General features: G+C 41.0%; 1 protein-coding gene across 1 annotated transcript in view; it reads left to right on the top strand.

Annotated features, from left to right (window-relative positions):
* MCCC2 (methylcrotonyl-CoA carboxylase subunit 2) overlaps positions 1-16721 on the top strand; it is a 64353-nt gene that overhangs the window by 25604 nt on the left and 22028 nt on the right. Inside the window, exons 7-8 of the mRNA XM_060143090.1 lie at positions 5001-5114; positions 11807-11871. Coding sequence (XP_059999073.1) covers positions 5001-5114; positions 11807-11871 — 179 coding nt within the window. The remainder of the gene's footprint in view (positions 1-5000; positions 5115-11806; positions 11872-16721) is intronic.

Consider the following 16721-nt stretch of genomic DNA (forward strand, 5'->3'; position numbering starts at 1 on the left):
TGCAGCTTCCTTATGTCCCTTTAGTAGAAGAAAGCAGCAGAATTATCTTTCTGGGGTTCTGAATCGTTTGTCCAGTGTGGCGCAGTGTAAGGTCTTGATTGTACTACAGACAAATGCTTTGGGATGTGGAAAGTCATCGGTGCTGTCTGGGCCCTGGGGTCCCCATGCTCTGTGAGAAGCAGCAGTAGACACAGTGGCGGAGCTCTTGGTGCCCGTTCACTCTATTTTGTGAGTGAAGAGCTCAGAATTAAATGCAGAAGAGGAGATTGTGTGACAGTGGTGACTTAACTGTGTTCATTTATTTCTATTGAGCAATATATATATTTTATAAATTTATTATTTTTGGCTGCATTGGGTCTTCGTTGCTGTGCACAGGCTTTCTCTAGTTGCAGTGAGCGGGGGCTTCTCATTGCGGTGGCTTCTCCTGTTGCGGAGCACGGGCTCTAGGTGCGCGGGCTTCAGTAGTTGTGGCACTCAGGCCCAGTAGTTGTGGCTCACGGGCTCTAGAGCGCGGGCTCAGTAGTTGTGACGCACGGGCTTAGTTGCTCCGCGGCATGTGAGAGCTTCCTGGACCAGGGCTCAAACCCATGTCCCCTGCATTGGCAGGCAGATTCTTAACCATTGCGCCACCAGGGAAATCCTTGCTTTGGCAGTAGTAAGTTTTGTGTCTGTTAGATACTTGGAACTAGAATAGCCTCTCTTTCTCATTGATGAAAAATTTGAGAATTTTGATTCCTGTATACTTAGTAACTCTAGCTCTTGTTTTTTTTTTTTAATTTTATAAGTTTTATTGAGGTATAATTTATTGAGCTATAATTCACATACCATAAAATTTACTCATTTAATAGGTATAATTCAATGGTTTTTAGGGTACTTACAGGGTTGAATCAATTTTAGAACACTTTTATCACCCCAGAAGGAAATGCCATGCCCACTGGCAGTTAATCTCGTTTTCACCCAGTCCCTCCAGCCGCTGGTAACCTATGGATTGCCTATTCTGGACATTTCATATAAATGGAATTGCACTAAGTGGGCTTTTGGGCCTGGTTTCTTTCACTTAGGATAATGGCTTCAGGGTTTATCCACGTCTTTCTCTTGGTTTTTCATCATTCTCTGGGATGGTACAGAATGCTAATGCTGGTCTGTCTCCCATCTCTGGACTAGAGGAATAGTTCACAGATACATTAAAGAGCAACAACAACAAAGCACTTCAGAGACTATCCTAGGTCTTCAGATGGGCCTCAATTGCAGTCACTTAAGGGAGATGGTTTTTGATCCCTGTATTAGTTCTCTATTACTGCAGAACAAATTACCCCCAGACATAACAGTTTAAAACAACAACATTTATTATCTCACAGTTTCTGTGGGTTAGGGGTCTGGGCACAGCTTAGCTGGATCCTGGAGCTCTGCACTTAGCTGGATCTTGTGACTGACTGCAGTCCTCTCAAGGCTCCACCCCCTACCTCATTCATGTGGCTGTTGGTAGGATTCAGTTCTTTGCAGAAACCCCTCAGTTCCTTATGAGCTGTTGTGGGTTCTTTCCTTTGTGGGCCTCTCCATACAGCATGTCACAGCATGTCAGCTAGCTGCATCAGAGTGAGCAAGCAGGTGGGCGAGAAAGAGGGCCAGCAAGACAGAAGACACGGTCCCTCACACCCTGAGCACAGCATTGATGTCCCATCACTTGCCATATTCCATTCATTAGCAGCATGTCACCAGATCCACCGCACGCTCAAGGGGACGTGATCATACAGGAAGTGAATACCAAGAGTCTAGTATGACAGGGGGCGGGGGGGTGTTTTAGAAGCTGCCTATCACAGTCTCCTACTCTGTTACTGAGCAAAAGTCTTCTGTATATGTTTGTGATGCCTCACCTGGTGTCTGAGAAGTGGATTGTTGATTTCCTCGATTGCGGAGATTCTGTGGTGAAAAGGCATCTGAAGTGTTCTTAGGAATATGGTAAAATTTGTTTTGTGAGAGAGCATTTGTGATAGTTAAAAAGGGGCTTGGAAGTCTCAAGCCATAAGTTTTAAAAACAAGATAGGGGAGAATACAAAGTGAGTTGGGTATTCTCTTCCCCACCCGTGCCCTCACCCCCAGTCTAGGTTCAGAGATGGGGGAAGATCAGCCAGCAAGACAGAGAAGAATCAAAGGAGGTGGGACTGGGGTTTAAATGGGTCCCTGATGTGGAGCCAGGCAGCACTGCCCCTTGGAGTTGCGGGGTACAAAGGGGCTGCAGCATGATCGAAACCCTGACTGCCCATCTCAGACGGACATTGGAAGATCTGAGGGCTGGAGAGACTGTTGTTTGCCTTGTGTGCTAATAATTTGTCAGCTAGTCTCTTGAGAGACTTTTCTGCTAAATTGGTACATCTTTTCTCTCCACCCTGAGATGACAGGATGACATTTAGTTTCATTTCCCTCATTTTTGTCTTGTGACATTTTGACAGGATAATTCGTCTTTGTTTGCTCCATCCCCACCCCCCAACCCCAAGTCCTCGGTCTTGGGACACCACTTGCTGGCAGTTGCTCTTCTTTTCTCTCCTTTTGCTCAATAGTTGTTTTCATGGAACCCTGCTGTGCCTCTTTAGTTCTTTAGAGCTTACTTTTGAAAATTGTCCCCTTTCATATTCTCACATCATTGTGACTCTTCTCTAGTTCCTTGACTTCTTTTTTTGATAGTGGATTCTAGTGTTCTAGTGCAGAGAACAGGGTGATAAGGTGAAATTGTGTTCTTTGCTTCTGATATAAACTTAAAGAAAAACCCATAAAATATTTCAGACTTGAAGAAAGTACGGAGAATAATAGACCAAACACTCATGTACCTTCCACTTGGATTTATGAAGTACTAACCTTTCTTGTGTTACTTTTTGCCCCAGATTTTTAAAGAATTTATTTATCCACAGTATCCCTTTCAAAATATTGTATTGACGGACATGTTGGCTATTTGCATATTTTGCTATTATGAACACTGCTATGATGAATGTTTCCTTGTGCTTGTGGGCAAGAGTTTTTCTAGCCATAGATATCTTCAAAACAGACTTCTGTGGGGAGGTGGGGTGTGGGTGGAGGGAGAGAAATAGGTGAGGGGGATTAAGAGGTGCAGATCTCCAGTTGTAAATGAGTCGTGGGTATGAAATGTACGGTGGGGGAATATAGTCAGTAATTATGTAATATCTTTACGTGGCGACATACTGTAACTAGACTTATTGTGGTGATCATTTTGAAATGTATAGAAATATCAAATCCCTCTGTTGTATTACAGTAACTAACATAGTGCTGTAGGTTGATTATACTTCAAAACCAACCAAACAAACAAGCCCATAAAAAAAGAGATCAGATTTGTAGTTACCAGAGACGAGGGATGGGGGGAAGGGGAATTGGATGAAGGAGGTCGAAAGGTACAAACTTCCAGTTTTAAGATAAATAAGTAATGTGATGTAATGTGCAATATGAATAATATAATGAACACTGCTCTATGTTATATATGAAAGTTGTTAAGAGTAGATCCTAAGGGGTTTTTTCATCATAAGAAAAACATTTTTCTTCTATTTTAAAAATTTTGGGGACTTCCCTGGCGGTCCAGTGGTTAGGCTCCGCTTTTTTTTTTTTAATTTGCCACATGGCATGCGGGATATTAGTTCCTCCACCAGGGACTGAACCCGAGCCCCCTGAAGTGCAAGTGCGGAGTCCTGACCACTGGACCGCCAGCAACGTCCCTGATGGATATTTTCTAAAACTTACTAAGAATCATTTCATGCCATATGTAAGTCAAATCATTATGCTATATACTTTAAACTGATACAGTGCTGTATGTCAATTATATTCCAATAAAACTGAAAGAAAAAAAACTAGGTGATTGATAAGCAAAACCATAAGTGGCAAACACTTCTGTAGTATGTTGACAAAGAAATGTTACAGCCATTTTTCATAATGTTACATGAAATAGGGGAAAATGCCTTTTGTGACAGCCATTTAGATGGAAAAATGTTAATTCATGCTGCCTTTCACTTTTGGATTAATACTAGTGTGGCTTTTTTTTTTTTTTTTTAGAACAGATACTTGTATGTCTAGAAGGAAAACTGATGGCATATTGGAATTAGCAAAACCTACTTTCATGTGATAATTTAAGAAAATATTCACCACATACTTCTCTTATTTTTCTCTGTGATATTGTTTATTCCTGTCTAGGGGTAATCAGCAAAACCCATATTTATTACGTGTCATACTAATCTCTAAGCAAGAATTTTTTTAAAGCTTTTATCATGGAAAATTTCAAACACACATAAAAGTAGAGAACATAGTACTGTGAACCCTCAGGTATGCATCACCCAGCTTCAACACAATGGACTTTCTTTTCAGCAAGATTTTCAATTGTGACGCTAACATTAGTTTTATATTTAGAAGGTCTTATGTTCAGGATGACACAAAATTAGCATTACTCATTTGGAGAATTATTTCAGTATTCCTTTGAGGTAAGTGGCAGTTGTTTAGAGGACTTATTATTACTGTTATTATTATTAGATTTAAAAGTTGTCCTTTTAATATAATTTTGCCAATTTATGGATGGATTGTGAGTTTCTTCTCTCCATTAGTTGCTCAGGGTAAAGGTCTGTTTGGCCAGTCTTCTCTTTAACAGGGAGATTGTCCACAAGCTTTGTAAAGTGTGACATAAGTCCTTCAAAATGCTTTGATACAAAAGTTAGGAAACCATTCTAAACACTTAGAGGACTCCATTTTAAAAATGAAACACAGGGAATTCCCTGGTGGCCTAGTGGTTAGGATTCTGGGCTTCCACTGCCGTGGCCCTGGTTCAATCCGTGGTCGGGAACTGAGATCCCACAAGCCACATGGCACAGCCAAAGGGAAAGAGAGAAACACGGGTACAAGCTAGTAATATCCCCTGGTACTGCAGTGTTTGTGGAACTGTAGATCCAGGGACTGTGTAAATTCACTGTCTGAGCTGTACTGCATGAGTTTCTTGTGTGCTTGGATTCCAGATAGCAGTGGTCATGGGCTCCTGTACAGCAGGAGGAGCTTACGTGCCTGCGATGGCTGATGAAAACATCATCGTACGCAAGCAGGGTACCATTTTCTTGGGAGGACCTCCCTTGGTAAGAAGCTAGTTGTTTGTTTGTTTCTTTTTGGTAAGAACATAGTCTTGTTTGCTTACTTGCTTGATTGATTGAAGTAAAACATGCATAATATAAAATTTACCATTCTAACCATTTTTAAGTATACAGTGCTCTGGCATTAAGTATATTCACTTTGTTGTGCAACTCTCACCACCATCCATCTCCAGAATGTTCTTATCTTCCCAAACTGAAACTCTGTCCCCATTAAACACTAACTCCCTATTCCCCACCTCCTTCACTGCCCCGACAACCATGATTCTACTTTGTCTATGAATTTGGCTACTCTAGGAACCTCATTTAAGTGGGATCATATAATATCTGTCCTTCTGTGTTTGGCATATTTCACTTAGCAAAATGTCCTCAAGATTTATCCATGTTGTAACATGTTTCAGAATTTCCTTCCTCTTTAAGGCTGAATAATACTCCAATGTATGTACATACCACATTTTGTCTACTTATCCATCAGTGGACTGTTGGGTTGCTTCCAGTTTGAGGCTATTTGGAATAATGCTGCTGTGACCATGAGTATACAAATACCTGTGTGAGTCCCTGCTTTCACTTCTTTTGGGTATATGCTCAGAAGCAGAATTGCTGAATCATGTCGTAATTCTATGTTTAAATTTTGGAGGAATCACTTCCTTCCTCTTTACGCCTAAATAATATTCCATTGTATGGATAGGCTGCATTTTGTTTATCCACTTATCGGTTGATGGACATTTGGATTGTTTCCACTTTTTGGATATTATGAATAATGCTCCTATGAACATTCATGTATAAGTTTTTATATGGGTATGTTTTCATCTCTATTGGATATAAACCTACAAGTACAATTTCTGGGTCATATGGTAGCTCTAAGGTTAACATTTTGAGGACAGCCAAACTGTCCAGAGCATATTTTACATTCTTGCCAGCAGTGTGTGAGGGTTCTGATTTCTCTACATTCTCTCCAGCACTTGTTATTGTGTGTCTGTTTGACGGTAGCCATCATAGTGGGTGTGACATGGTACCTCACTGTGGTTTTGATTTTCATCTCCCTAATGGCTGATGATACTGAGCATCTTTCATGTGCTTGTTGGCTATTTGTGTATCTTCTGTGGAGAACTGTCTATTCAGATCCTTTGCCCATTTTGTAATTGGGCTCTTGTCTTTTTATTGAGTTGTAAGAATTCTTCATGTGTTCTGGATACAAGTCTCTTATCAGATGTATGATTTGCAAATATTTTCTTCTATGGGTTGTCTTTTCACCCTCTTGATGGTATTTTCCTTTGAAGCATAAACATTTTAAATTTTGATGAAGTCCAATTTTTATATTTTTTTCTTTTTTTTTTTTTTTGCTTGTGCTTTTGGTGTCCTAGCTGTGAAGGTATTGCCTATTCCAAGCTTGCAAAGATTTAATCCTTTGTTTTCTTCTAAGAGTTTTATAATTTTAACTCTTACGTTTGGGTCTGTGATCCATTTTGAGTTGTTTTTTGGTGCGGTTTCAGGAAGGGGTTCGACACTTTTCTGTACGTGGACATGCAGTTGTCTCAGCATCATGTGTTGAAAGGACTGTCCTTTCCCCCTTGAATGGTGCTGGCTGAGGAAAAATACTTTTACTTATCTTTTCTTCTACTCAAGGTCAATAACAAACCAATACATTGTTAAGTGAAAACAGCAAGGTGCTTACACATAGTGTGTTAACTTTTGTGTAAAGTGGAGGGGGGGAATTATACATTTGTAAGCTTGTATATGCATAAAGAAACTGAAAAAGATAGAATAAATGTTGTTTTAAAGCAGAGGAGATGAAGCCGGGTGGGAGAGAGACCTTTGACTTTCCGAGTCTTGTGAAAACATTTTTTCAAAAGGTTAAGTCCCCCCCAACCAAGAAAAAAGAATTAGAATAGCTATGAGTGGTGCTCTAAATTTTTAATACTAGCAAGCTTTATGGATCACTGGTAGGGCAGCTACATGATTTGCAGACCCCAGTGCAAAATGAAAATATGGAACCCTTTGTTCAAAAAGGAGAAAACTACTGTAAAAGATACTAAAATATGAAACATGTTCCCTTCTTCTGTGGTCTGTCTACCAGTCATGGTGTTTTTATTTGTTATTTAATGACAGGCCCCACGCCACCCCTGCCCCCGCCCCCGCCAGGCATCTCTACTTCCCATGGGCCCACCATGTCCCCAAGGAGGTGCTGCCTCCATGTGAGAATGTGCTTGGTACCCAGATGGGGAACGAGCAAAAGCCTAGCCCTTAGCATCCCCCCCCCAGCCCCCCCTCCCCCAACACGCAGAGTGGCCTGTTGGAGAGCACACCTCAGCAGCACACCTCAGCACTGCCAGCCCAGGACAGTGATGGGGCTGCCATGCTCTTCCCTGAGACACCATGGGGGGCACACCTGACCTCTGATCCTCCCTACACCTGTGTCAGGCCCTCACTGGGGGCGGGTGTACCAGGTGCTAGGCAGGGGTGGGGAGGAGAAGGTAGGGCAGGACCCAGGGCCCAGGCACCAGTCAGCAGGGAAGCGGGGAGCCAAGAACCCATCCCAGGGAGATGGGGGGAGGCAGACTGCACAAGATCTGAGGCTCTAAACCTCAACACACATGCTCCGTTGTCCCATCAGACTTCACTTACAGAACACAGATTCAAAGATAAAGTTAGTTAGACTTTCACTAGGGTGACCACTGAGCATTAAACTCCAAGCACAGGGCCCTTCTGAGAGTGGGACCCTGTGCAACTTCACTGGCCACCTGCCCGTGATGCAGGCACTGAGGACTGGATTATGTCGTCCTCGGCTCTTCCTCATCTCTCCTCTGGACGCCTCCATTGTGATTTTCAGGAAAGCAGTTGTCACCCTGCTTTGCTTATGTCACAACATGATCCTAGACTTCAGAGTGATAAAGAGAGGCTGGGTGAAGACACAGGTAATTTCTACTGGTTACAACAAAACATCCCATTATGTAAGTAAAATCCAAGAATATTAAATAGGTAAAAAGAATAATGTCAAGGAACTTCTAAAGCTATAATAAACCTACAAGTGGAGTAATTCAGCCATAAAAAGGAAAGAAGTTTTGACACATCCTACAACATGGACAAACCTTGAAAACATTGGGCCAGACACAAAGAACAAATATTGTATAGTTACCCTTCTATGAAATATGTAGAATAGGGAAATTCATAGAGACTGAAAGTAGATTAGCTGTCGCCAAGGACTGGGAGGGGGTAGAACGGGGAGGGACTGCTAATGAGTATGGGGTTTCTTTTGGGAGCGATGAAATGTTCTGGAATTAGGTGGTGGTGATGGTTGTTATACAGCCTTGTTAATATTATAAAAAACACTGAATTGTATTCTTTTAAATGGTGAATTTTGTGGTATGTGAATTATATCTTAAAAAGTAAGTTTATTGCTTCAAAAGTCTGTCAAAGAATTATCTAGTTTTGGAATATTAACTCAAGTTTATTAAAAAGAGTATATTAAAAGATGTTATTATACTTTGATGTTAAATAAGTGTATTTTACAAATGATTGTGTTAATTTTTAATAACTTTTACTGAGGATCAGATAAACCTGAAGAGCTGCCTTTTCAAATGAATTAAAAGTCTCAAGGCATTATTCAAAACCCCTGCAGCATAATATTAAATATTATTCTTCAATATTTCTCTAGCTATGTGTGATAGCAATCGTTGGTTAATTTACCTATGTGTAGTAAACTTTCCTGGGTAATTCTTATTTATTTTTCACTAGAGAATAAGTAAAGATATGACTAAAATTTTAAAACATCTTTTTGGGAATATAGGTAGTATCATAATACTGAAATAATGCTAACTGTTTTCAAGAGAAGATTTTGTCTAAAGGTCAGCATTACAATGTCTATTCAGTGGATTCAGATTTAACTTGTGCCCTAGAAAGAAGCAACGTAGCAGCTGAAGTCTGCAGTTCTGTTAGAGAACTAAACCTTGTTCAGTAGTCTACCATCAAAAGGCTGTATTTACAGGCAGAAGAAGAAGCAGCAGCAGCCTTACCTGCTTGAGAATTCTAAATTTTGATGCTTGTTTCACTGAAAATTGAGAAAAGGCTTTGTAGGTTTCACACATAATGTGAGGTTGTAGCTTTCAGTAGTTTAACGTGGTTGGAAAAAATGCATACTAATAAGGTAAATTTTTTTAACTTTTTATTTTATATTGGAGTATGGTTGATTAACAATGTTGTGATAGTTTCAGGTGTACAGCAAAGTGATTCAGTTATACATATACATGTATCTATTCTTTTTCAAATTCTTTTCCCATTTAGGTTGTTACATAGTATTGAGCAAAGTTCCCTGTGGAATAAGAAAAATTTTTGAAGGAGTTTTTTAGTTCTCCTACCTTTTGTTTATCATCCGAACTTGTTATTTAATAGAATGAGCAGCTTTCATTTTCTCTTTGACTTTTATCATCTTTATACCTATCACAGTTTCAAACATGTTGTGGGTGTTCCATAGATATTAACTGATGACAAATCTTTATTTTTTCAGTTGATATCAGTCAGTTCCCTGAAAATGAATTATCATATGTCAGACGTTTATTTGTTTTTACAACTTTAGATATCCAGACACCTCTTATAAGTAGCTATTGTCTGGACTGAATGTTATTTTACACCAAATTTTTTGGGAAGAAGAGAATCAAGAATTTAGTTCTGGGGCTTCCGTGGTGGTGCAGTGGTTGAGAGTCCGCCTGCCGATGCTGGGGACATGGGTTCGTGCCCCGGTCCGGGAAGATCCCACATGCCACGGAGCGGCTGGGCGCGTGAGCCATGGCCGCTGAGCCTGCACGTCCAGAGCCTGTGCTCTGCAATGGGAGAGGCCAGAATAGTGAGAGGCCCGTGTACCGCAAAAAAAAAAAAAAAAAAAAAAGAATTTAGTTCTGGGGATGCATAATTGGAGGTGAAAAATTTAATTACCTGGAATAATATTTTATTTAAGGCAGAGCTTTTGATGTAGTGAATAAGTCATTTCTATGCTGTATTTTAGATTAGTGTTCATTATTCTCATAAAAGCTTTTCTTTTATTACTTGAAGAAAAAGAAACAAATCAACCAACTCAAAGCAGTAGGAATCAATAAATTATTCCTAAGGGGTCAGGTTAACATTTAGCATTAAATGATTTTTCTTGCTTTTTCTTGTTCGAATTTCTCAGGCTATAATTGTCATTCTTTTTTAAAATTATTATTAATTAATTAATTTATTTTTAGCTGTGTTGGGTCTTAATTGCTGTGCGTGGGCTTTCTCTAGTTGTGGGGAGCGGGGGCTACTCTCTGTGCGGTGCACGAGCTTCTCATTGCGGTGGCTTCTCTTGTTGCGGAGCACGGGCTCTAGGTGAGTGGGCTGCAGTAGTTGTGGCTCATGGGCTCTAGAGCACAGGCTCAGTAGTTGTGACGCACGGGCTTAGTTGCTCCACGGCATGTGGGATCTTCCTTGACCAGGGATCAAACCCGCGTCCCCTGCATTGGCAGGCGGATTCTTAACCCATGCGCCACCAGGGAAGTCCCTATAATTAAGTCATTCTTAATTTGTTACTTAAGGTTTCTTTCTTTTTAGTCATATTATGCTGAACCTTAGATGTGGGTAATCATGGAGATCTTTTCCCCCCATCTTAAAGATATTATACCTTTAAGAGTTTGTTTTTGACAGTCACTGGAATTTTTCAGCAAAGGTGAAAAAATAGCATTACTTCAATATATGTATTGTGTCCAAAGGTGAATAAATCACAGTTTCTGCCATCAAGGAACTCACAGTATAGAGGAGATGACAGAGACACATGCAAATTACTGACATATAGTCTGGTAGGCGCCATGTTGGAGGTGTAGGTGGAATGCTCTTGAACCACAGATGAGCAAACATTGCTCTGTTAAAACCATGGAGTGTCATTAATGGTTAAAAGGCCTGGGCAGGTCAGGGAAAGCCACACAGAGCAGATAGGGCTTGAAGGATAATTGGGGATTCACCGGGTGGTTGAGAGGGAGAAGGGAGCCCAGCAGTAGGATCAGCATGTGCACAGACACAAAGGCTTTAACGTGGGTGTGGAGGCAGAATAATGTAGGGGAAAGAGAGTGTGCTTTCAGACCAGGAATGTCTGGGTTCAGATCAGGTTCCATCCCTTGCTCAGAGGCTGTGGGCAGGTTCCTTAGTGACTGTGGGTTCACATTTCTCGTCGGTAGACTAGAGACAATATTATCTAGGTTTACCTAGGTGGGTGGGATGAGAAACAAAATGTCTAGTTCTATGGAAGAAAGAATGGTAGATATAATCAGGTTAAGAGGTGTGTAGGACAGCATTTTAATACAGTAATTCCCCTACATACGAACTTTCAAGTTGAGAACTTTTGAAGATGCAAACGTGCCCCTGTATGCCAGCTGTTGTACTGTACTACTGTACTTTTCAAGGTACTGTACTGTAAGATTAAAAATATTTTCTTTATTTTTTGTGTTTGTTTGTTTTTTATGTATTATTTGTGTGAAAAGTATTATAAACCTATTACAGTATAGTACTGTATAGCCGATTGTGTTAATTGGATACTTAGGCTAACTTTGTTGGACTTAACGAACAAATTGGATTTACGAACGCACTCTCAGAACGGAACTTGTTTGTTTGTAGGAGACTTTACTGTATCTCTGATGGAGAAAACTCACCATTGACTTTTATCCTTGTTGTAGGTTAAAGCAGCCACTGGAGAAGAGGTGTCAGCTGAGGATCTCGGAGGTGCTGATCTTCACTGCAGGTGAAACAGAAGCAGTTGTTTCTTTCCAGGATTGATTGTCACTTGTTTGTTTAAAAGAAGTGTTAAATTATTTTTTCCAGGTATTAAACTTGCCAGATCAAACCAGTTTATTTGTTCTAGATCTGCTCTTTTAGGGTCCAATTCTTTTAGAGTTCCGTTTCTAAGCAAGAACATCAACTTTTTCATTATAGCCTAGAAAGACTGGAGAAACAGGTTTCTTATTTATTTAACAAACATCCACTGAGCACCTGTTATGTGCCAGGCACTGTTTAGGTATTTGAGATAATAAGGTAGACATTGTCTTTGATCTCAAGAAGCTTATAGTCTAGTCAAAGAGGTGGGCAATAAAGAAATAATCAGCAAAAAATTCTATAAATATGTATACATGATAAGGGCTACAAAGAAGTATAGGCATATAGAAGGTGGGGCTAACTCAGTGGTGTGCAGGCATTATGCCTTTGTTTAATTAACACCTGTTAAGTGGAGCACAGGATGCTGGATGGTGAGCCGTGGTTCAACAACAGACCACAAGAGAATTTGAAATAGAGAAGTTTATCAGTCACAGGTTCTGGAGGAAGTACACAGCACACCTTGAGGGGCCACATGAGGCGGTCTAGGCAGAGTGCCCAGAGAGAGAGACAGGACCTGGGTACATGTTTTTATTAGGGTCCATGGTTGGAGTGCTTTGGGGTCCCCTGACTACAGCTCGATTGGTCAATCAAATCAGAAGATTGGGGTATTGGTAAGTTCCATGGGGATTTTATCTAAGCATACAGGTGCAGAGAGGCAGGGGAGACTGTTGATCTTAAGGGCTGTTGGGGAAGTTATATGAGGACTTACATTTGCTTGTGACTGAGCTGCTATCTAGGGCTTGCTTGAGGAGCTAGTGTCCATTTAAGGTCCATGCAGGCTGCTTGCAATGCTGGGGAGTACCTTAGCTAAATGCTCAATAGCAGGTAAATGCTTAGCTGATTCACTGAGGAGGGAAAATGTCCTGCTTTGCGGCATCTGCCAATATCTGTGGTATGAATTATCCCGCCATAGCTGATTTTAAGCTACCAGCGGGACACCACTGAACATGGAATCAGGAAGAGATGCACACAGCTGGCCCTTGTGAGTCAGGCATGAGCCGCTCCTTCACATTGCTGGTCTTCCCATTTCAGGTTAGAGTTCAGGAGTAAGAAGATCATCTACCTCCTAGAATTTTGTGAGAATTAAATGAGATGGTATGTGTAAATTGCTTGAAACAATACCTGCTTTAAAATAAGTACCTGTAATTGTTAACTGCCATTATTATTATTGTTTATCATCGTAAGTGGTCATTCAATGTTTTGGACTTTTTCTTTTATGAGCAATTAGGAAACCATCGAAGAGTTTTAAGGAGAGTTTGTGCTATTATTAAACATTTCATTAGAAAAAAAAAAATCCCTCTGTCTGCTAAATGGAGAATGAATGCTTAGAGGGTTGGCAATAGTGTGTGTGAGGGACCAGTTGGGTGGTTGTATCAGTAGCATACAACTATTGCTAGAGTTGGCTGAGAGGTGCCGGTGGCTTAGATAATTATGGTGGTAGTGAACGGAGGACGGGAGTAATCAGATTTGTGCTCTATTTTAGAGGTGGAATTGAGGGACTTGTTGATGGATTTCATCTATGGGGCACAGGAAAGTGAGGTGACAAAGATGATGACATGAAATGGTTTCATTTCCTGAGATTGGGAAGACGGGAGGAGGGGCAGAGTTGGGGATAGGGCAGGGGGATCAAGTGTTGCTTTTGAACCTGCTAAGTTAGAGATGATCCAGACATCCAAGTAGAGATGCTGAATAGGCAGTTAACTATAAGAGTCTGGAGCCTAGATCTGTGCTCAAGAATCATCAACATGGAGATGGAATTTAAACCATGGGACTAGGTGAGCTCACCTTGAGGTGAGTGTAGATAAGGAAGAGGGCCCAGAACTAGACCCTAAAGAACCCAGACATAACTGACAGGTAGATCTAATCATTGAGCTCAGTGGCCTGGGAGGTGCAGTAAACCTTTCTTTGCTTTGCCAAACCATAAACCAGGGAGGCAGGTGACTGTGGGAGCAGTCCAGTAGGTGGGAGACGGAAAATAGGTACAACATTTCCACCCTCCTATCAAAGAACACTGCCTTGCCTTTTGAAGAGTTGGCTAAGGAACCTACCTTTGCCTCAGTTTTTCATTCACTCCTTTCTTTTTGAGCACTTATTTGTGGATAGATTGATTATACTAAGTGTTATGAGTAATACAGAAAAATTTCAGGCCTAGTCCCTGCCGTCAAGGATTTATAATTTAACTCGGCAGATAAGAGATATAAATGAATGAACTAAAAAACAATTACAAAACAAATAAGCTATTATGCTTCCAGTTTTACAGCTAGAGGCAAAAGGAGGAATGATTAAGGGAAGAGCTGGAGCAGAATTGAGGTAGGCAGGGAGAAGCTTCGAGAGCTTGAGTTTTCTGCCTGGGTTTAAACAGAAGACTTGCTTATTTTGGTGAACACTACTGTGAGCAGAGATACAGCATTTCTCTCTTATCTGGTCATTTACTGACCATTTCAGGGAGACAGTGAAGTAGACGTTTCAGCCTGGAGAGAGAGAGGATGCAGGTAGAATAGAAACAGGACAAAGTGGGCTGCCACTGTTTGTAGGTGCTTAATCAGGGGAAGGAGATGAAGATAGTATTTGAGGAGCATTAATTAAAAAAATTTTTTGGACAGTTTAAAAAAAGTCATCTGGTGCCCGTAAAAGCTGTAGGTGGTATATCGTTAGGCATGTAGGTTCTAGGATTCATCTTCCGTTTGCCTCACTTGTTACCCTTGTGACTAGACAAACTACATAACTTCCCAGAGCCTCATTTCCTCTTCTGTAAAATGAAGATATGAATAATTCCTGCGTCATAGCACAGTGTCTGTGGCATACTAAGCGCTCTATTACTTTTAGCTATCATCATTCATAGTAGCCTGTTTAAAATCATGGGACAGTGATTAGATGGTGATGGCTTTTTTGGGAACAGTGTCATAAAATTTACTAGGCACAACTTGCTCTGGGTTCTCTCTGTCATTGTAAATATGTATTTGTACATCTCCGGTTCGTCATCCTTCGTAGTTAATTTGACACAAAGCTTTACATAGTAGTGTCTCATCAAAAATTTTCCCTTTCCTGTTGTTTTGGTAAATGCTAGACAGTTTTTAAAAGAAGGCATTTTAGGACTTCCCTGGTGGCACAGTGGTTAAGAATCCACCTGCCAATACAGGGGACACGGGTTCGAGCCCTGGTCCAGGAAGATCCCACATGCCACGGAGCAACGAAGCCCGTGCATCACAACTACTGAGCCTGTGCTCTAGAGCCCGCGAGCCACAACTACTGAGCCTGTGCTCTAGAGCCCACAAGCCACAACTGCTGAGCCCGCGCGCCTAGAGCCTGTGCTCCACAACAAGAGAAGCCACCACAATGAGAAGCCTGTGCACCACAACAAAGAGTAGCCCCCGCTCTCCACAGCTAGAGAAAAGCCCATGTGCAGCAACGAAGACCCAATACAGTCAAAAATAAATAAATAAATAAATTTATTTTTTTTTAAAAAAAGGGCATTTTATTTTAAATATTTACTGATTTGGAAGCAGTCCCTTCTGCCTTTCTTTGCTTACTGAGTTACTACAGTGTAGCTAGAAGTCAGCAATTGTAGCTGGTATTTGTGAAGCCTTTGGAAGACACGGTCAATTGTAAAATGTCCTACCAAATTAAAGAAACTGAAGGGTCTGCTATTTGCAAAGGGTTGGAGGAGCACACATGGTCCTTGCTCTTACTGAGGAACACCCAAGCCCGAGGTGGACAGTGATGTGAAACCACTGTGAGAGCCCAGTTCTAAGACGTCTCCTAAGGATTTGGTGTGTTCCTTAGACAAGACATCAAAATTTAGATGGCGGCAGCTTAGTTCTTGCTCATAAAATGAACTAAAATTCTGTTTTTTCAGGGGTTGTGTGTGTGTGTGTGTGTGTGCGCGCACACACACACCTATATATATATATTTTTTTTCTATTTTTTGGCTGTGCTGCGTGGCACGTGGCATCTTATAGTTCCCCAACCAATTGAACCTGTGCCCCCTGCAGTGGAAGCGTGGTGTCTTAACCAGTGGACTGCCAGGGAAGTCCCTTTAGGTGTATATTTTTGCCTGACTTTATAGTGTTTTTTTTTAATACTTTATTAGAAAGTCATAGTACATCTACAAGTGAAACAACAAGCCATCTAACTGGAGCCAGAGCACGCCCATGCTTTATTCACGTTGAACTTGAAATTGAGCAGGCCCTTACCACAGTTCCATATTATCAATACCCATTTTCACCATTGATCTGAGGAACAGCGTTTTCAAGCCTTCGTGTGTGCTACCTGCAGCAGCTTACTCTTGGGGTGTAACGTGGTAAGGAAGGCCTCAGCAGTCTCTCAGAAATGAGAGGTATAAACAATTTTTGTCACCAACTACATCACGAAAGCGTGCCAGCTGTGGTTGAACTTTATCTGTCACATACGATTTTGTCTGAGGTGTACGGGATGAGCATTAAATAAGGCCCTGTGGTCCAGTAGAAGAAGGCCAAGATCGAAAAATAGAAGGTGTGGGTTCTTATGCAGGTACTGGTGGTCCTAGGACAAGGTACTTAACTTTTGTGTACCTCAGTTTTTCCTGTTTGTAAAACAAGGTTAATACTGTTTTGCCAGGGACGTTATGAAGATCAAATTAGATGACAGTTATTAAAGTGTTTTGGAAGTAAAAAGACGTCATCCTTAGATGAGGGAAGATACTTGGGGTTTAAGATATTTAATTATTTTCCTTTTCCCTGT

The sequence above is a fragment of the Lagenorhynchus albirostris genome, chromosome 3 (genome assembly GCF_949774975.1).
Source record: "Lagenorhynchus albirostris chromosome 3, mLagAlb1.1, whole genome shotgun sequence".
Lineage (NCBI taxonomy): Eukaryota > Metazoa > Chordata > Mammalia > Artiodactyla > Delphinidae > Lagenorhynchus > Lagenorhynchus albirostris.